The 16,059-nt window shown below is 46.2% G+C and overlaps 1 protein-coding gene across 3 annotated transcripts in view; it reads left to right on the top strand.

Annotated features, from left to right (window-relative positions):
- The first annotated feature begins 157 nt into the window (after window positions 1-157).
- LOC126547902 (uncharacterized) overlaps window positions 158-16,059 on the top strand; it is a 16,978-nt gene continuing 1,076 nt past the window's right edge. The window contains exons 1-9 of one of the 3 annotated variants that reach the window (XM_050195963.3): window positions 158-683; window positions 3,024-3,230; window positions 4,010-4,090; window positions 5,595-5,946; window positions 8,033-8,112; window positions 8,503-8,560; window positions 9,167-9,283; window positions 12,513-12,633; window positions 12,857-14,833. In XM_050195963.3, coding sequence (XP_050051920.1) covers window positions 202-683; window positions 3,024-3,230; window positions 4,010-4,090; window positions 5,595-5,946; window positions 8,033-8,112; window positions 8,503-8,560; window positions 9,167-9,283; window positions 12,513-12,633; window positions 12,857-14,833 — 3,475 coding nt within the window. In that variant the 5' untranslated portion in view covers window positions 158-201. Of the gene's footprint in view, window positions 684-3,023; window positions 3,231-4,009; window positions 4,091-5,594; window positions 5,950-8,032; window positions 8,113-8,502; window positions 8,561-9,166; window positions 9,284-12,512; window positions 12,634-12,856; window positions 14,834-16,059 lie in introns of all 3 variants that reach the window. The other 2 variants (XM_050195957.3, XM_050195952.3) reach the window with 2 other exon arrangements.

Here is a 16,059-nt window from a genome sequence, read left to right as displayed (position 1 = left end):
CGACTAATTCAAAACTTAAAGTGATTATTTAATAAATTTAAAATATTCACACCTATTTTACCAGTGAAATAGATTTACAGATGGCAAAGTAAGGAGTATTTGCGTAACGCATTTCTATCCAATCACCGCTTTTGAATATGGTCGCTGCTGTCCGCGCGCCCGGATTGTTACCCCCCTCAGCGCGCAAGATGCATTGTAGACATGTTTAATATACTCAGTGCCGAAATTCAACGTTGGAATATTATTTGTGCGTGCTTACTGTGTGCAGTGTACGTCGTCGGTTTCCTGACAGTCTTCTCTGCGACGGCGTTCGTCATTCTGTGGAGTGGAGTGAATTATTACCTGCACAAGCGGGAGGAAAACTTACGCCACCGTCTCTCGATACTAGGCTTAATAAAGCATGACAAACGTGAGCAGAGAAGGCGAAGCGGGCGCAACTCTTCGCAGCGTGCGGTTTACGCGAACAGTGCGACACCGACGTCGGCCACACCGTCGAGGTTCGGCAGTGTTTCGTTTGATTGTCTGCGCGTGACACCCGGGAATAAATTTGACACTCCTTCGCGGGTACACCGGAGCGGCGAGGTCGACGGCGGTGCATACGGCCTCGCTAGTCCCGTGTTGATGAGTAAAACCACTATTCTCAACCGATCGTGCCAAAGTACTTCCACGCCGGGGCATGGGAGGTGAGTAACTGCATCCGTTCACGCACACGCCGTTGGGCCGGGTCTGTTTCAAATTTGAATGAAGGACGTGCCCGCCATAAAAGTTGCGCTTCCGCTAGAGGAAGTGCGTGTGGCTGGTTTCTGAAATCTGTCCGAGTCGTCCTTCGGATATCGTCCCGTGTAATGTCTCGTGCTGATTTGAAGCTGGCGCGTAATTTTTTTCGTCTTTTTTCAGTGTATGAATTGCACGATGCGCGTGCTCTTTTGTGTGTGTGGCTTACGCGCAAATTCTTCGCGTGCTCGCAGGCGTCTGATTGCACGCGCTGCGTTCGTACACACATTCGTAACTGCTATCAGAAGCTGGCATTTTCGTCAACGCTTATTGAACGCACACTCCAGCAGCTGCAAAACAACAGTTTTGAATTCAGCTGCGTTAAATTTGTCAGAATAAGTTTCGAAACGTTTTTGCCAAACTGGATGATTATTTATTCGTAATTGCTAATTGTTTTCTCAGCTTGCTTAAGCACACCTCTCAGGAAGGGGACAGTTTCAGACAGCCCTCGTTCAGACCCTATTGCTATGCCCATCTTGTTATACTCGCATTGCTCAAATGCTGTTTTATTTAAAAGATTGGACCTCTTTACAAGTGCCTTGGGACGATGTTAAAAACAAGCAGAACCGTTCAATCGTCAGACTTGAATTCTTATCATTTCACAGGACATTGGCGTAATATTCTAAATGTGAATGCTCAGTGGGATAGAAACGATGACTGCATGTGAGCTACTCATCCTTCTTTTTTATTGCACCTAATAGCTAGGCAGTAATTACAGTTCGTTAGTAATGACAATTGCCCTTCCAGTCGCACTTGAGCTGTTGAAGTAGCTACAGAAAGCAGCCTTTCAAAGATAGCTTAGTAGTTTCAGAAACACGGATAACTCCCAATGTGTATAAACTATGGTATTTGGGCACTAGATGGTACAAGCAAAAGGAAAGACGCAGTGTGTGTGTGTCTTTCCTTTTGCAGGTCCCATCTAGTGCCAAAAAACCATGTTTAGCAAACCTCACCAACATGACCAAAAAAAGTCTACAAGGTGGTGGTGTGACACAGTATGGCACCTTATGGTAAAATAGGACACAGTAATCGCCCTTGGACTTTCTTTTTCAAGTTTCACTGTTTGAATATAATGAAACTCTTATCTTGTTATGCACACAAAATGTGAAATGTGCCTGACGTGAAGCTTGCCAAGGTTTATTCAGACCAGTCTAAGGCAAACCAGCTTGTTCAGGAAACTTTCAAGAATAACTCTGTCATTTTCTCTAACAAGTTACCTGCTATTAACAAAGATTGGCGGTTTCATAGTTTACTACCTAGAGAGTTCACTTAAGGGTTACATTCTGGCACATACTTACTCTATGCAAACACCCTGTTACAGGCCCTTTAATTCCCATGCCTTGACCGTGACACATGAAATTAGCCTTATCATTTGGTCTGCAGTAAATATCCTGGGTAAAAAAGAAAAAAAGGTCAGGTTTATCTGAAAGATTAAAGGCATCGTGTCATGCATGACAGTTCATTTATAACGACACCATTTATTGTGATTTCTGCACCATATGCTACAACTTTAATGAATACAAGTCCTCGGAGCTCGTGTAACTGCTGCTCTGAGGACTAAAATCAGCATCGCCACAAGCTGGCTCCAACAAGGAGTGGTCATAGCAGTTAGGTATTGGGCCAGACTCGGGTGATGACACATTGTACATTAAATGTCTGTATGATAAGCCAAGATTTAACAAAGCATGGTTATGGGAGGCACGTTTTGCAACATTTTTGTCGCAATTTTAAGCGGACTGCACTGTATGCAAATAAATAGTAAGTGTTCTTGCCAGATGTGTATAGAGCTCAGATACATTGAAAGGAATGCATGAGTGTGTAGCCATCGATGCCTGCATGTGACTGTACCCTCATCGATAGTGCAGGTAGTTATCATGAGGCAGTGCTGCAGGTGTCAACTGCCCCATGCCTGTGCATTCCTCTAAACATATGCGAGCTTCAAGTAGAGGTACCATTTGCATGATAGAGAAATACCATTCCTCACTTCTTGTTCAAGGGCACCACCCGTGCCTTGCAGCTCTCTGCCAGCAATACACCAGCATAATTTCCTTCGGAACGACTGCTGCGGAAGGGCACCCTAAATTATTTATGAAATTACTCGCCTGACAACGTGTTGGGTACCAGACAGTTTATGTTGCATCCTGTGTTCTACGCACATTGGGCTGAACCAGAGTAGTGCGTGCATGTAAATGTGTAACAAGATTGTGCAGTTTAGCTTGCGGTTGATGATTGATGTTTGCTCGTTCCAGGAAGTTCCATCTTGACTGGCTCCCAGTCACCGCTCGGAGGCACCCGATCCAGCAGGAGAAATACTCCGTGGGGAGTTATCCAGTGGTGTGTCTCAATAAGTCGCCACTGCCACTGGCCAAACCATTTTCGTCGCCAGAACTGATACCACCAGTGAAGGTCAAGATCCTGCCGCTGACAACATCCCACATACAGAACCAGACGTTCAGGTATGTTTTGATACCAGGAACTTCAAGAATACATTTGCCACAGCGTGGCAATTCAGGACAGCTAATCGATGTTTGTGCTTCATATTTTTTGAAGCGTGATGACTGAGACACAGAGTAGAACAAGTTGTCCCATTGTTACCTGTTCTACTCTCCCACCTCTGCCATTGTGCTTAAAAAAAAAAAAAAATCTTCGGCATGAATACATGTGGAATTTGTCAAGCTCGTGGATGCATCTACATTTTTCAGGCTTGCCAGTATGCAGAAGATAACTTTCGATCAGCATTATACAAATTTTTGCTTTGCGTCCTCCAGTTTGTTATGCTGTGGGCATGTGAATAATATCAAAGTACTGTAGAGCCTAAGGCGAATGAGAAGTGCATACCAGTCTGGTGGGTATTGTTTATAGGTTCTTGCAAAAAGGAACAACGGCCATGTACTTGAGCGTATTGGATGGATGTGATGTGTTTTTGAGGAAGAGAGCTGAATGTGCATGCTGACGTTGCGCAAAAGGAAAGCAATGGCAAAACAGATAAAAAGAGGAGCTTGTGCTTTTAAGCAAGGCTCAGCAGCATTGAATAGATTCACGCGTTCATGTTGCCTGGTTTGTGTTCCTCATGAAGGCTTGTTCCAGTGCATCTGTGCTGTAAGCACGGGAGTTCATGTACAAGTGTAGCGCTGCCACAGTAGCTTTTGCTTTTGGTTGGTCCTGCAGCTTGTTCAAATACTATTTCCTCAAGTGCATGCCATTTTCACATGCCACCACTGTTTTGCCCATGCAGCCACCCAGCAGCCACTGCCGAAACCGATAAGCAGGATCCATGCTCTACAGAGAGTGTCATCCAAGCCCTCAAGGAGAGGAGGTTAGTAGACAACTTTAGGTTTTGTGCGCCATTTAGCAGCTTAATAATTAATTGGCAGCTTAACATATAATTCTGGCTCACAAATCGTCGCAGTAGTGACCTTGGCCTGTATAATAAGATTATTCCAGTTCTGTTTAGACTCAACTAATTTTTGTTATGGGTGTATGGGTTGCCGGGCCTTCTTTCTTTCTTTGTTTATGTATCTTATTTATTTATTTGTTTAATTTCTATTATACTGCAGACATGCTGTAGGTCCAAGCAGGGATGGCAAAACAACAAAAAATGATGCTAGAGCAACTGCACTGTGCAACAATAAAATACCACAGTCATGCTATAAATCTATAAACGTATTGTCATTCTGCTCATTCAACTCGTTTATTGCTTGTAGGAATAGCAATCACCAGGACTGGTGCTTCAGTGCAGCATGTCATAATAATGTTGAGCAAAAACTAACACATTATAGGAGCCCACAGCCCACAGTTGTTTTTCGTATTAGGGACGGTTAACAGATCCAGGTTCCGAGAGGTCATCGTTTGTATGCCTGGCTTGAATGCTGTCTCATGGCATCAGTGATGTTAAAGAGATTATGCGAACAACAAAAAACTGCGCAAAAAAGAACAAGACAGAGAAAGAACCACACGACACAGGCGCAGACTAACAACTGGTTTAATGCTTCAACGCCACTTCAACGCCAGAACGCAAAGACCGCATGCGTTCTGTTGTTGGTAGGAAAGTGGCGTTGGAGCATTAAACCAGTTGTTAGTCTGCGCCTGTGTCGTGTGGTTCTTTCTCTGTCTTGTTCTTTTTTGCGCAGTTTTTCGTTGTTCGCCTAATGTCATACCAACTAGCCCCTCACCGTACGCTTCTAGATGTTAAAGAGATCTTGTACACACGGTGTAGTATGGGCAAATTGAAGAAAGTGTGCCATTGCCACATTGCGAAAATCTTGAGACTTTCTACAGAACAGATCTGCTTATTCAGTGCGAGCTCGTGATTGCAGGTTTGATTCCGGCCCCAGTGGCCAGATTCCGATGGGGGCAGAAGGCAAAAATGCTTGTGTACATAGATTTAGGTGCACATTAAGGAAACCTAGGTGGTCAAAATTAATCTCACAATCAGGTCTTGTAATGTGATAAGATCTCGTAATTGGATCCTGGTTTTGGCACATGAAACCCCAGAGTTTGGGTAATATTTAATTTTGCCTATTCAATACTCCTGCACTCTTTTGTAGTACACTCATCCATTGTGACTTACCATCAGCTACCCTCCTGCTTAGCTTGGCAGATGGAATGGCCTAGTAAAGCAGTGGCATGATCCTCAGACCAGGCCAGATATTCCTTCAGCTGCGAAGGCTTTCTTTTTGAAAGACCTGTACAGAGAGTTTCTTCATATCTTTGTGCTACTTTCGGATGGATGGCAATCTTTTCTCTGCATGAGGCTTTCCCTGTCTCATAGATTTCCACTGGACTTGTTTGCTTTCCATTGTGCTTGCGATTGCGTGCAGGAAGCGGGCTGCTGCCGCAGCATATCAAGATGGCCTGGACTCGGCGGGCAGCAGCCCCACCCAGGCACAGAGCAGCAAGCGACCACGACGTGAAAACCTCTGCCTGCCGCAGCTACCACCCTTCACACCAGTTGTTACGTCGGTGGGTGGGTTTGGGCCTCCCTTTCTGGGCTCACCGAGCAAGAATGCAGTGGTGCGGGGCCCTGTGCCTTCTGCCTTGGTGTCGACGCCCGAAGTGACCTTCAAGCGAGGCCGCCTGTGCTCTACGTCAAGTCCCCCCGGCTCGGCCAAGCGGCATCGCAACAATGCCATTGCCATCTCCTACTGCTCTAGCAAGAGCATCCTACAGCAGGTGGTACGGTTCTGCTCTTTCCATTGGCACTGTACTTTTGTGTGGCTGTAGGTAGTGTCCAAATCACGCACACTTTCTGACTGTTCCGTCAGTTTTAGTACTGAGCACGAAGTTTCTGGCTAAATGCATTTGGCCAGCACTAAATGACAGGTAGCAAGCGTCATTTGTTGGTTTAGAGCAAGAACACTGGACAAGGAAGAAGTTTAGCACGGGACTCACTCTCTTGTGAAAGCAAGGTCAGAGGAGACAGGCCCAATGAAACATATCCAGCTGCAGCGGTGTCGCACATGTGGCGTAGAGCAAATGAAAGGTGCACCTGTGGTTCACATATTATGAGAGCTGTCCATACAAATTGAAAACGAAGCCTTAGGTAGCTTGGGGTGAAGCCCACTCCCAATTTCCTGCCTGGTGTTTTCACCCTATTGCTGAAAAAAAATTCCGTAAAATAATTTTCTTGATGTGCTTTGAATACTTAGATAAAAATTAAAATCCTTTTCTGGGTATTTATGTCTCGTCATTAAAAGGCAAGTAAATAAAATGTTGTGTAATTAAACATAATTAAATAATTAGTTGTGGCAAAAATAAAAAATAAACCGAGTTACTATGGCTGTTTGCCAACACTATGCGTTCAGTTAGATTAGCATCCAAAGTGTCATTCGTATTTTTGAAGTCATGGCTCAAGTTACGTGGGACAACCTGTAGACTGTCTCTCTACAAGTTGGCACAGCGTTTACCCCGATGCCAAACAGCTACTGCTTTCTTCCTCCAGTTCATTCATTGACAATTCCTCTTGAGTGGACATGCCTTTGCACACTCACCGGCGCCATGTTGTAATAAGTTGCAATGAGTGCCTTACTTACACTGATTGGTTAGAGGGACACTAAAGGCAAAAATTAAGTCAAGCTAAAGTGATAGATTAGTGCTCGAGAATCTCTAAGGCGTCAATATTATCTCGAACAGAGCCTTAATAAATGAGAAATAGAGGTTAATGCAAGACATGGTTAGAGACTCCCCCGGGACATTCAAGCACTTGCCCGGTAACGAAAGCACTCTTCAGTTAGATTCTGTCACTAGTACTCAACCATTCATTGCAAAAAAACATTCTTGCATTTTATTATAAGACGAAATGCTAATTGTCCAGTTCTTCTCATTTTTTTTTTTTTTTTTTTTAGAAAAATGAACTCATCGAAATTACCCTTGACAACGACGTGGGCGGTCGAGAGGTTTCATTTTCACTCGATTCCACACCGCTCACGCTTTCGTGTTTCACTAGTTTCGCTATCGCGTAGCATTGCACTGGTTTTGCTGGCTTTCCACACTTGCAAATACTGCAAGTAGCAGGGAATTCAACTTCCAGTCAACTTGTTTTTTAATGCAGCTTTTTTTCCTCGTTCCAACCACTTATGTGAAACTCCATGTATGTGGTAAATAAATGAACTCGAACTTGATGTCACGGGATTCCCGCAACATCACTTGACGCTTACGGCACTTAACCAAAAAACAGCTGCAGTGGCGAAACCACCACTCTGTCTTGGCCCGGTAGCGCCATCTGTCGGGCGAAGTTTTACTCACCGGCGGCAGCAAAAAGTGTTGATGGTGTATGCAACGTCACCATTCCCCCGGTTGGGTGACGGGAGATTTGAATTTCCAAAAAGGCATTCAGACCCTTCAGATGCAATTTTTTTTCAAACTAAGTCTTGTCTTGGCGCAAAACAAGCATTGCAAGGTTTCTGGAATGGTATTTAAACAGTCCATGTCGACTTAATATTTGCCTATAGTGTCCCTTTAAGAAATTAATATAGTAAATTCTTGTAAACCAATCAGTTATGCATTTCAACTTCTCATGGAAGTAATGTCCACCTCTTTATTCCAGCTCAAGGAACACAGTCATGCTATTTGCCAGAGGTAATCTTAAAATGCGGCAAACATTTTTTTTGAAACGGGCATGGTGCTTTGCTCGTACAAAAAAATAATAGTTAACTTAGAGCTTGGGCTTCCTCGAAGGCATGCCTTCCAAGGGACAGCAAACTGCCGTGCTGTTTCTGCGAGTAAAAAAAAATTTTTGCCTTTCATCGTCGCATTGCAGAGGAACAGCCAGTCCCAGAAGCGGAAAGCTGTACCACCCGACTCTTCTCCATTGTCAAAGCAAACAAGAAAGGAAGACAGGTGAGGGTAGTGAACATGCCTTTTTTTATCTCCTGTTTTTATTTTTTTTCTTAGGCAGCTTTTTCTTTGCTCTTTGGGCTGTTTTGAGAGTCGCCTGATGTCCACCAGCACTACCATTGCAGATTTGCAGGTTAACGGCTCCGTTCTCTACGGAATAATGCAATGAAGCAAAAAAAAAGCACTACTTAAATAACCTCACATCACCTTCAAGCACATAATTCTTTTAATAAATTGTATAGCCTTCTTGAAATGTTTGATGTTTGGCTCTTTGCTTACATGGGCAATCATTGCCGACTGTTTCTGCACAATTTCTTTTTGTCAATATTTGCCCTTGCTGCTTCGGCATTGTGCCCACATCATGCCCCCCCCCCCCTTTTTTTATCCTTGCAGGAGACTTCAGTCGGACGATGAGGACTCCATGGAGAAGATTGTGGACAGCAGTAAAGAAGTATGTGCTTCTATGTTAGGCACACACTCACTCTCTCTCTCTCACCTACACCATGCAGCCCTCCTCATAGCATGTGTGTTGGTTTGGATTAAGCACAATAATAGAAGTGGAAGTGCAGCCAAAGACAGAAACATTTTCGAGAATCTTTGGTCTTCAAGTTATGGTGCTAGAAACTTGTACATATATGTGATCTAATGTGCTTATTTTGAAAATGAGACCCATTTTTATCTCGCTTGTTTCTTTGCTTTTCTTTTACTTAATTTTCTGCCAAGATTAGCAAGATATCAGTTTCTCAGATGTAACTAAACCAGGTATCAGTGGCATCTGCATACTTCACAGGATGAAATGGGACCAATGTTATATCTCTGCCCAGCATAGAACAAGAGTTGTGAGTCTTTACAGTTTTAAGCTCCAGAGGAACACTATCGCAAGTTTTAAGTTCAATGTAATCACTTCTAGGTCAGCCCCTTTCTCCAAGTCATTGGAGTAACCATCACTGTTAACTGTAGAAGGGCCTGTAGCATACATCAGTTATTCATTCAGTTTCATCGGTACTAAAATCAGTCTGTGAATAACACCTTTCTTTTTGTCTATTTCCTTCCACAGAATGATGTCCCCTCAGAAGCAGAAGTGTCGAAAGAGTCGTCGGAAACCGAGAACGTTGATGCGTCAAAGCTGAGGAGCCGCGTCAAGCCCCTCGACTGGGGCACCATTGAAAAGAAGGTACAAAAACCATAACTTATTTTTTGGCAGCTTCATTCTTTTTTTTTCCCCAACTCGGTAGCTTGCTTTCCACTGGGCTCGTGCCTTGTGAACCTTTAGAATTCTTGCCTTTTAGGTTGTGCTTAGTTTGCTGTATATTATCATGATTATTCATGTTGTATCTGCTGTATGATTGGTGCCTACACACATTTATAATTCTGCTTTAAATACATTTACAGTCGACCCCGGATATATTGAATTATTGTCTATTTTGAACAGTCGTAAAGTCCCCTTGAAAATCTCATGCTTAAGTGTAGCACTGTACTATGCATTTATTGAGCACCCACACACTGTCACATTCGTTACACTCAAATCTCGTTAATTCGAACATGGTTTATTCGAATTGACGCTGCGGTCCCGTCCAAGTTATGTGCATTCCAATGGGCAAAAATGCCCAGTGATACAAACGCCCCAGCATGGGGCATTACAGCACATTTTTGCTGTTCACGGTCTGTGGGAAGCGAGCCGCGAGCGAAAGAGACCAATAAGTGGGGCCCCTGCAGTAACGTGTGTGTGGGAAACTGGTGTCATGCGGACCCGCCCGACCGCTCTGTTCGTACTCGCGTCTGGTTCAGCCGGGCCTCTTGTTTCACTCTATGGTCTGCTTGTGTCAGCTCTTGCTCGCATTTGTTTTGGTTGGCATGGTTGGTCTTGTTCACAGTTTTCCTTTTTTTTTTTTTTTTTTCTTTTTTCTTTTTACAATGATGCATTTAAACTGAGGCGTCCCGATGGAAAAGCTGTTTGGAGACAGTGTGCCATATCAGACTTTGTGCGACGAGGCAGACCTTGAATACAAGGGCCCGAAGGCGGCACCCAGCACCTCATTCTCCTTGTGTTTTGAATGTGATGACGCCGCAACAGAAGGGAGTGCACCAACATGATTATGATCGGTGGAAACGACTTCATTCTCTTGATTAGACATGACTCGTGTTAAGAACGCAGGACAAAGAAGGTAAACACCCCCACTGATTTATCAGCAGACGAAGGAAAAAACACGCACGCAAAGCAGCAGTGGAGGTCCAGTCCTGAACTCAGCAACTCCGTAGCTTCGTGGCAATGGTGGCAGAAGTAATTAGCGTCATTCAGCAAGCTGGTGGGAAAGCAAATCTGTTTCCCTCCCGCCCTTCCTTGCAACTACGCTCCCGTCGCCCTCCCTCTCAACTCCCTCACCTTTGACGGTCTGCGTGCGTGTGTCCCACCGCGCCAGCGCCAGCTTGCTCCTTGAAGTTTCGTTTTCTGCCATTATCGGGAAGCGAGTGTTGGCCGGCTTGGGCAGTTTCGTGGTGCTCGCTCGCTGCGTGCTTGCGTGCCGCGGTATTTCACGACTCGCACTGTTCGTGCATTGTGCTATGGTGCACGAATACTTCATGAACAAGTTCTTTCTTTTAATTCGAACAAACTTTTGGGCTCCCTCGAGTTTGAATTATTGAGATTCCGCTGTATATTGAACACTGCACAACTGCAGGCTTGCTTCTCCCAACAAGATGACTTCTCGTGCCATCAGAACTATTCAATGGTGACAAAACAGCACAGTCCAAAGCCGTGAGTGCACAGCTGCACTTCGTGACGGCGTGCGATGCACATGCAAAATGCCCCCTCACCTGCCATTGCTTGGTGGTTACGGCGCTACCCTGCTAAGCTGGAGGTCGTGGAATCAAATCCCGACCCCAGCACCCACATCTCAATGGGGGCGGAATGCGGAAACAGCCGTGTACCTTACTTTGGGTTCACGTTAAAGAACCCCAGGCGGTCAAAATTAATCCGCAGAACCCTACTGTGGCCGATCTCATAATCAGTATCGTGGTTTTGGCATTTAAAACCCCAGAATTTAATTAACTTACATGAACCCCTCAGTGTTGAACATCGTGGTATTTTAAGTAGATGGGATATGTATATCCATGAAGCACAGCACAGTGCATAACGAGGTAAACTTTTGACATCTCTGGTGTTGGAAAAAGCAAGATGAAATTTACTGCTGAAAGTTCATGTTCTTGTACTGCCCAATTATACGTACTATTTGAACTGAGGTTATGAACCGGTGACCACTTTTTGTTTTCATATGGCTTGCTCCATATACATAGTTTGCAGTTGGTTTCATAAACCTGCTCCAAATGCAGCTCCGAAATGGCATGGGCCAGTAGCATCACTGGCAGTGTTTTGGCAGATGCTATTCGTTAATTTATCAGCAAGAGCTGATGACTGTGCTGCTTCAGGAATGCGCAAAAGCTTCCAGTTTCAATGTGTTATACAAGAAAAGTGTGAATGACACACTATCTTTTCACTGAGTGGCTCTAAGCACGAGATGGCTGAGCCGGAGATTGCACTGTAAAGGACATGTGGGGCGTGTTCTTGCGCAATTCATAGTTCAAGTGTGCTAGTGGCAGCACGGCGCATATCCAGACAGACTAGTTTGCTTCCACTCTGCGTCCATTCCTACCTCATCCTGAAAAAATATAAATGTGCAACAAGCCCTTTGGCGCTTGCGAGGTGCACCGCGGTCTCGTTGCCAGGGCGACGTGTAATTTTAGGAGTAGCATTGTGATCATTGTATTAAAGACCAACCATGCAGCGCAAGCCATTTGCAGCATTTGTGTGCAGAGCATACCAGTAAACGTTTGTGCGTTTGGCACGGCCCTGAAAATGAATAGAATTAGTAAATTCCTGCTTCTCTGAATTTCTGGAAACTGTCCGAGACATGCGAAGTTCTCGTACGGGCATATATTATGTTTCGATTTATCGATATGTTGAACTGCTTTGCTATCCCCTTCGAGTTCAGCATATTCGAGATCGACATTATTTCATTTGAAATCATAGAAAAATAGAACATAAATTTGTTCATCTTCATTGCAGAAGCTTTTACCATGTTAAAAACAATGGTTTCAAAGTGGAATCGTTAATTCTAACATACTTGTACCAGGAAGTCCTACGTAGTTGTGTGGGGGTAGTGAAAATGGCATTACTACAACATTGACTGTAAGACGCATAGTCATTACGTGACTATGTTGTCTGGAGCTGAGCCAGTAAGATTACTTATGAGAAGCTGTATGCTCAGCTGTTGCGCCATTTATATCTAGCGAGATTCGACTGTTTCCTTAGGTGCCCTGATTAAAGTTGGCATGGGGCAGAGAAATTTCGCTGAAATTTTGTGATTGGATGTCGTAAGGGAATACCAGTGGTGGTGGCCTTGCAGAAGTTGGTGTACCCGGAACACATCGCAACCCTGAAGGAGCACGAGAATGACCAGGCCCGGGATAAGCAACGGCTCAACAGACTATTGGGTGGGCTTCAGGACGTCAGAGAACAAACAAATGGTTAGTGCTGCTGCGGAGTTCCTTGATTTCCATTGACAAAAGCGAATTACAATACTGTATTATAACAGTGCCTTAGAAGTGCCAATTTAGAACACTTTCTTATGTCTTGGGGATGGATGCATGTTCTGAATGGCTAGCTCTGATGTTAGTTTTCTTTCCCTCCATTTTTTTTTTTTTTTTTCGTGACGGCATTTGTGACTTGTCTGTAATTTCTTTCTCACAGCAGAGAAAACACCAGTGACTACTCAGGCCGAGACGGCAACACCCTCCACCTTGGCGAAGACAGCTGGCCTCCCCACTTTTGGCATTCCACTTGCAGCCACGTCCAGTGCAACTTTGGTGCAAGGGTCGACGACCAACACGGTGTCGGTGATCAGCAGCCCCGTCATGAGTGCATCATCTGCCGTGGCCTCGCCACCCAAGACAGCCGAGAATCCAACCCCTGTCCTTTCTGCACCAGTCACCACTGCAGACACAGCCGTTGCATCTGCCGCCTCGGCGGCAAGCACTGCCACAGCGGCACCGAAACCTCAGTTTGGCGCTGGCTTTTTCAGCTCAAGCACCACTGACACTGCTAGCATAACTGCGCCGGAAGCGGTTGCACAAAGTGCGCCAGTGTCACTGCCCGCAGCTGCAGCTTCCACTGCGGCAAACCCATTATTAGCTGCCTTGGCAAAATTCACCTCTCCAAAAGCTACAGAAGCCACCACAGCTGCCTCACCTGCTGTGTCTCTGTCATCGGCAACCTCAACCAGTTTGGTGGCTCCATCACTTTCATTGCCGCAGACATCTGCGCTGTCTGTGCCAACTACCACGGCATCTTCTGCTGTCGCTGCACCTGCTCCCAATGCAGCAAAACCAGCTGGCGGCTTCGTTTTCTCGGGGCCATCACTAGGAGGCAACAAGCCAATTTCAACTACACCTTCAGTCGCTCCGGCACCATGTTTTGGAACGGCAGCAGCCACGACTGCTGTGTCGCCAGCATTGCCCATGTTTAAAGCGAACGACTCGAATGCTATTGTTGCAAGTGCCACGTCACCAACTCCGGCTCCTTTCCAGTTTGGCTCCAACGCGCAGGCGGCAAAACCGACCGTGTCACAGGGCTTCTTGGTCACTGCAGCGTCGCCAGCACAACCATTCAAATTCGGCTCGAGTGGAGGACCTGCCGCACCTGTTCCTGCGGCAAACACCACACAGACGACCACCGGCCCATCGTTGGGGGGGTTCAAGTTTGGCACTGCGGCACCTATGGGCCCTCAACTTTCGACGTCACTGCAGTCACCCACTTCATCATTGAGCGGGTCAGGCACAAGCATATTCTCCTTTGGGACTGGTGCTACGCCAAAACCAGCAGCCACCCCATCAGTGCCGGCCCTTGGTCCGGCAAGTGTACAGTCCCCGGCCACAGCATCGGCAGGCATCGGCACTCAGCCTGCCAGTGGTGGCTTCACCTTTGGAGGTAGTACAGCTTCATCCCGTAGCACCACTGCGACCACTCAAGGTGGATTTTCTTTCGGTGCCACTAGTGCCACTGCTGCCTCCTCTGGAAGTGGCCCAGTCTTCAAGTTTGGCGCACAGGGCCAACAGCAGCAGGCGACTGCTTCAGCTCCGCTTTCAACTGCAACGACAGCTGCCTCGTTATTTTCGGGAACGCCGTTCACGTTTGGAACACCCGTCCCGAAGCAGGACATCGCTCCCACAGTACCACAGTCGTTCACCTTTGGTGCGGCAACCACCACACCAGCAGCAGCAAACAGCACACCTTTTGCATTTGGAGCCAGCGGTTCTGGCACAGCGGCTGCCAGTCCCTTTGCATTTGGCGCAGCTGCCACTACAACTGCTCAGAGTGCGGCACCGTTCTCCTTTGGCGCTGGCACGACCAGCACGCCCGCTTTTCCACAGTCGAGCGCTACTTCACCGCTCTTCCCCAGCGCCACGCCCATAGGCCAGCCTTCTGCTGTGGCTCAGCCTGGTGGATTCCAGTTCGGTGCACCACAGGTTCAGAATGCATTTGGCGCAGCCACCAACGGCTTGACCAACGGCATCTCAAGCAGTGCTGCTGGTGCTGCTGCCCAGCCCAGTGCTGCACCGTCAGGACTGTTCAAATTTGGTGCGGCCAACAACTCATCGGTGCCAGCATTCAACTTTGCTGGTTCGCAGTGTGGAACCAACGCCACTCCAAAGCCAGCTTTCAACTTTGGTAAGCCTTCATACTCGCTCATCTGAACTCCTGTCTGTTGATTTTGTGTCGTGTTTGCACAAACATAACAATTATAGCTGAACCTTGTTAATTAACAAAGTTGCACCAAAGATGAGAATGCCTTTGTTATGTCCTATATTCATTATAAGCATGCACACCAATATCACAAAAGATTATCAGGTCTGTGGGGAAGAAATGCAAGGGTGATGAAAAGCATCGAGTCTACTATGGACTTCAGCCTGTTGTGCAGACATGTGGCAAAAAGAAAAGTGATTTGCACCAGGTCCGTTTGATTTCCCTGCACCGCTGTGAACCACTTCACGGCGGTTCACGAGAAGTTCAGAAATTGTGCAGCTCAATTTCTATGGTGCAGGCGTTATGTCCGACTAACGTACATGGAATGCACATATTCAGGAAGTACTGCACTGCTGGTACGATTGGCTACTGGGGCGTTAACACACGCCACACTTGCGTAGACACATCAGACATGTGTTGCGAAATTTTAACGGCGCTCATGCCCATGTGGTGTGCCACTGCTTTGCACCAAGTGTCACCGACAGTGGAGTGGGTGCAGCAAAATCATGAACCAGCCTTGCACCTTTTGAAACGAAAGGTGTGGTTCAGCGGGCACCATTGTTGCACTGCAGAAACGAATGGTAGGGTGCAGCACCTCGTGAACTGGTCCTGTGGTGCGGGCAAATCGAACGTACCTATCGTCACTAATTGTGCGATCTGTGTGATCCCATGAAGTTGACTTGTTGGCTTTCTGGCAGCAGTCCAGCCAAGCCAAGTTGCTGACTGAAACACACACGTCCATAATGTGCCATATCAACTAGTTCTTGCCAAGTGCTCCAGTCGCCAACTGATTTTTCGATCACGAAGTGGGGTCACTCATGGACCTGAACTCTACTATGGCCTGCGTGTGCGATTTCACTCACAGTGGCTGGCGAGGTCTATTGTTAAAAACATGTTAAAGGCGAGTTTCCCAAAACGGCTTGTTGCCAGCCACTCTGCTAGCCCTAGACTAGTTTTCACCACAGCCGTAATGCCCGAGCCACTAAGCATACCAAGCGCTGCATCTAGTTTGGGATCACTGCAGGGTCAAGGTGATCAACTTTGTTCATGACCACTATGTTTGTAGCATTGTACTTGCAGATCACATCTGAAAATTTGAATCTCACACCATGCAGCATTTGACATTTTGGCTGCTGTTGGAAGTTGGGAAA

Source organism: Dermacentor andersoni, chromosome 3 (assembly GCF_023375885.2).
Source record: "Dermacentor andersoni chromosome 3, qqDerAnde1_hic_scaffold, whole genome shotgun sequence".
Classification (NCBI taxonomy): domain Eukaryota; kingdom Metazoa; phylum Arthropoda; class Arachnida; order Ixodida; family Ixodidae; genus Dermacentor; species Dermacentor andersoni.
The sequence above is the reverse complement of the archived record's forward strand: the minus strand, read 5'-3'. Positions and strand labels throughout refer to the sequence as shown.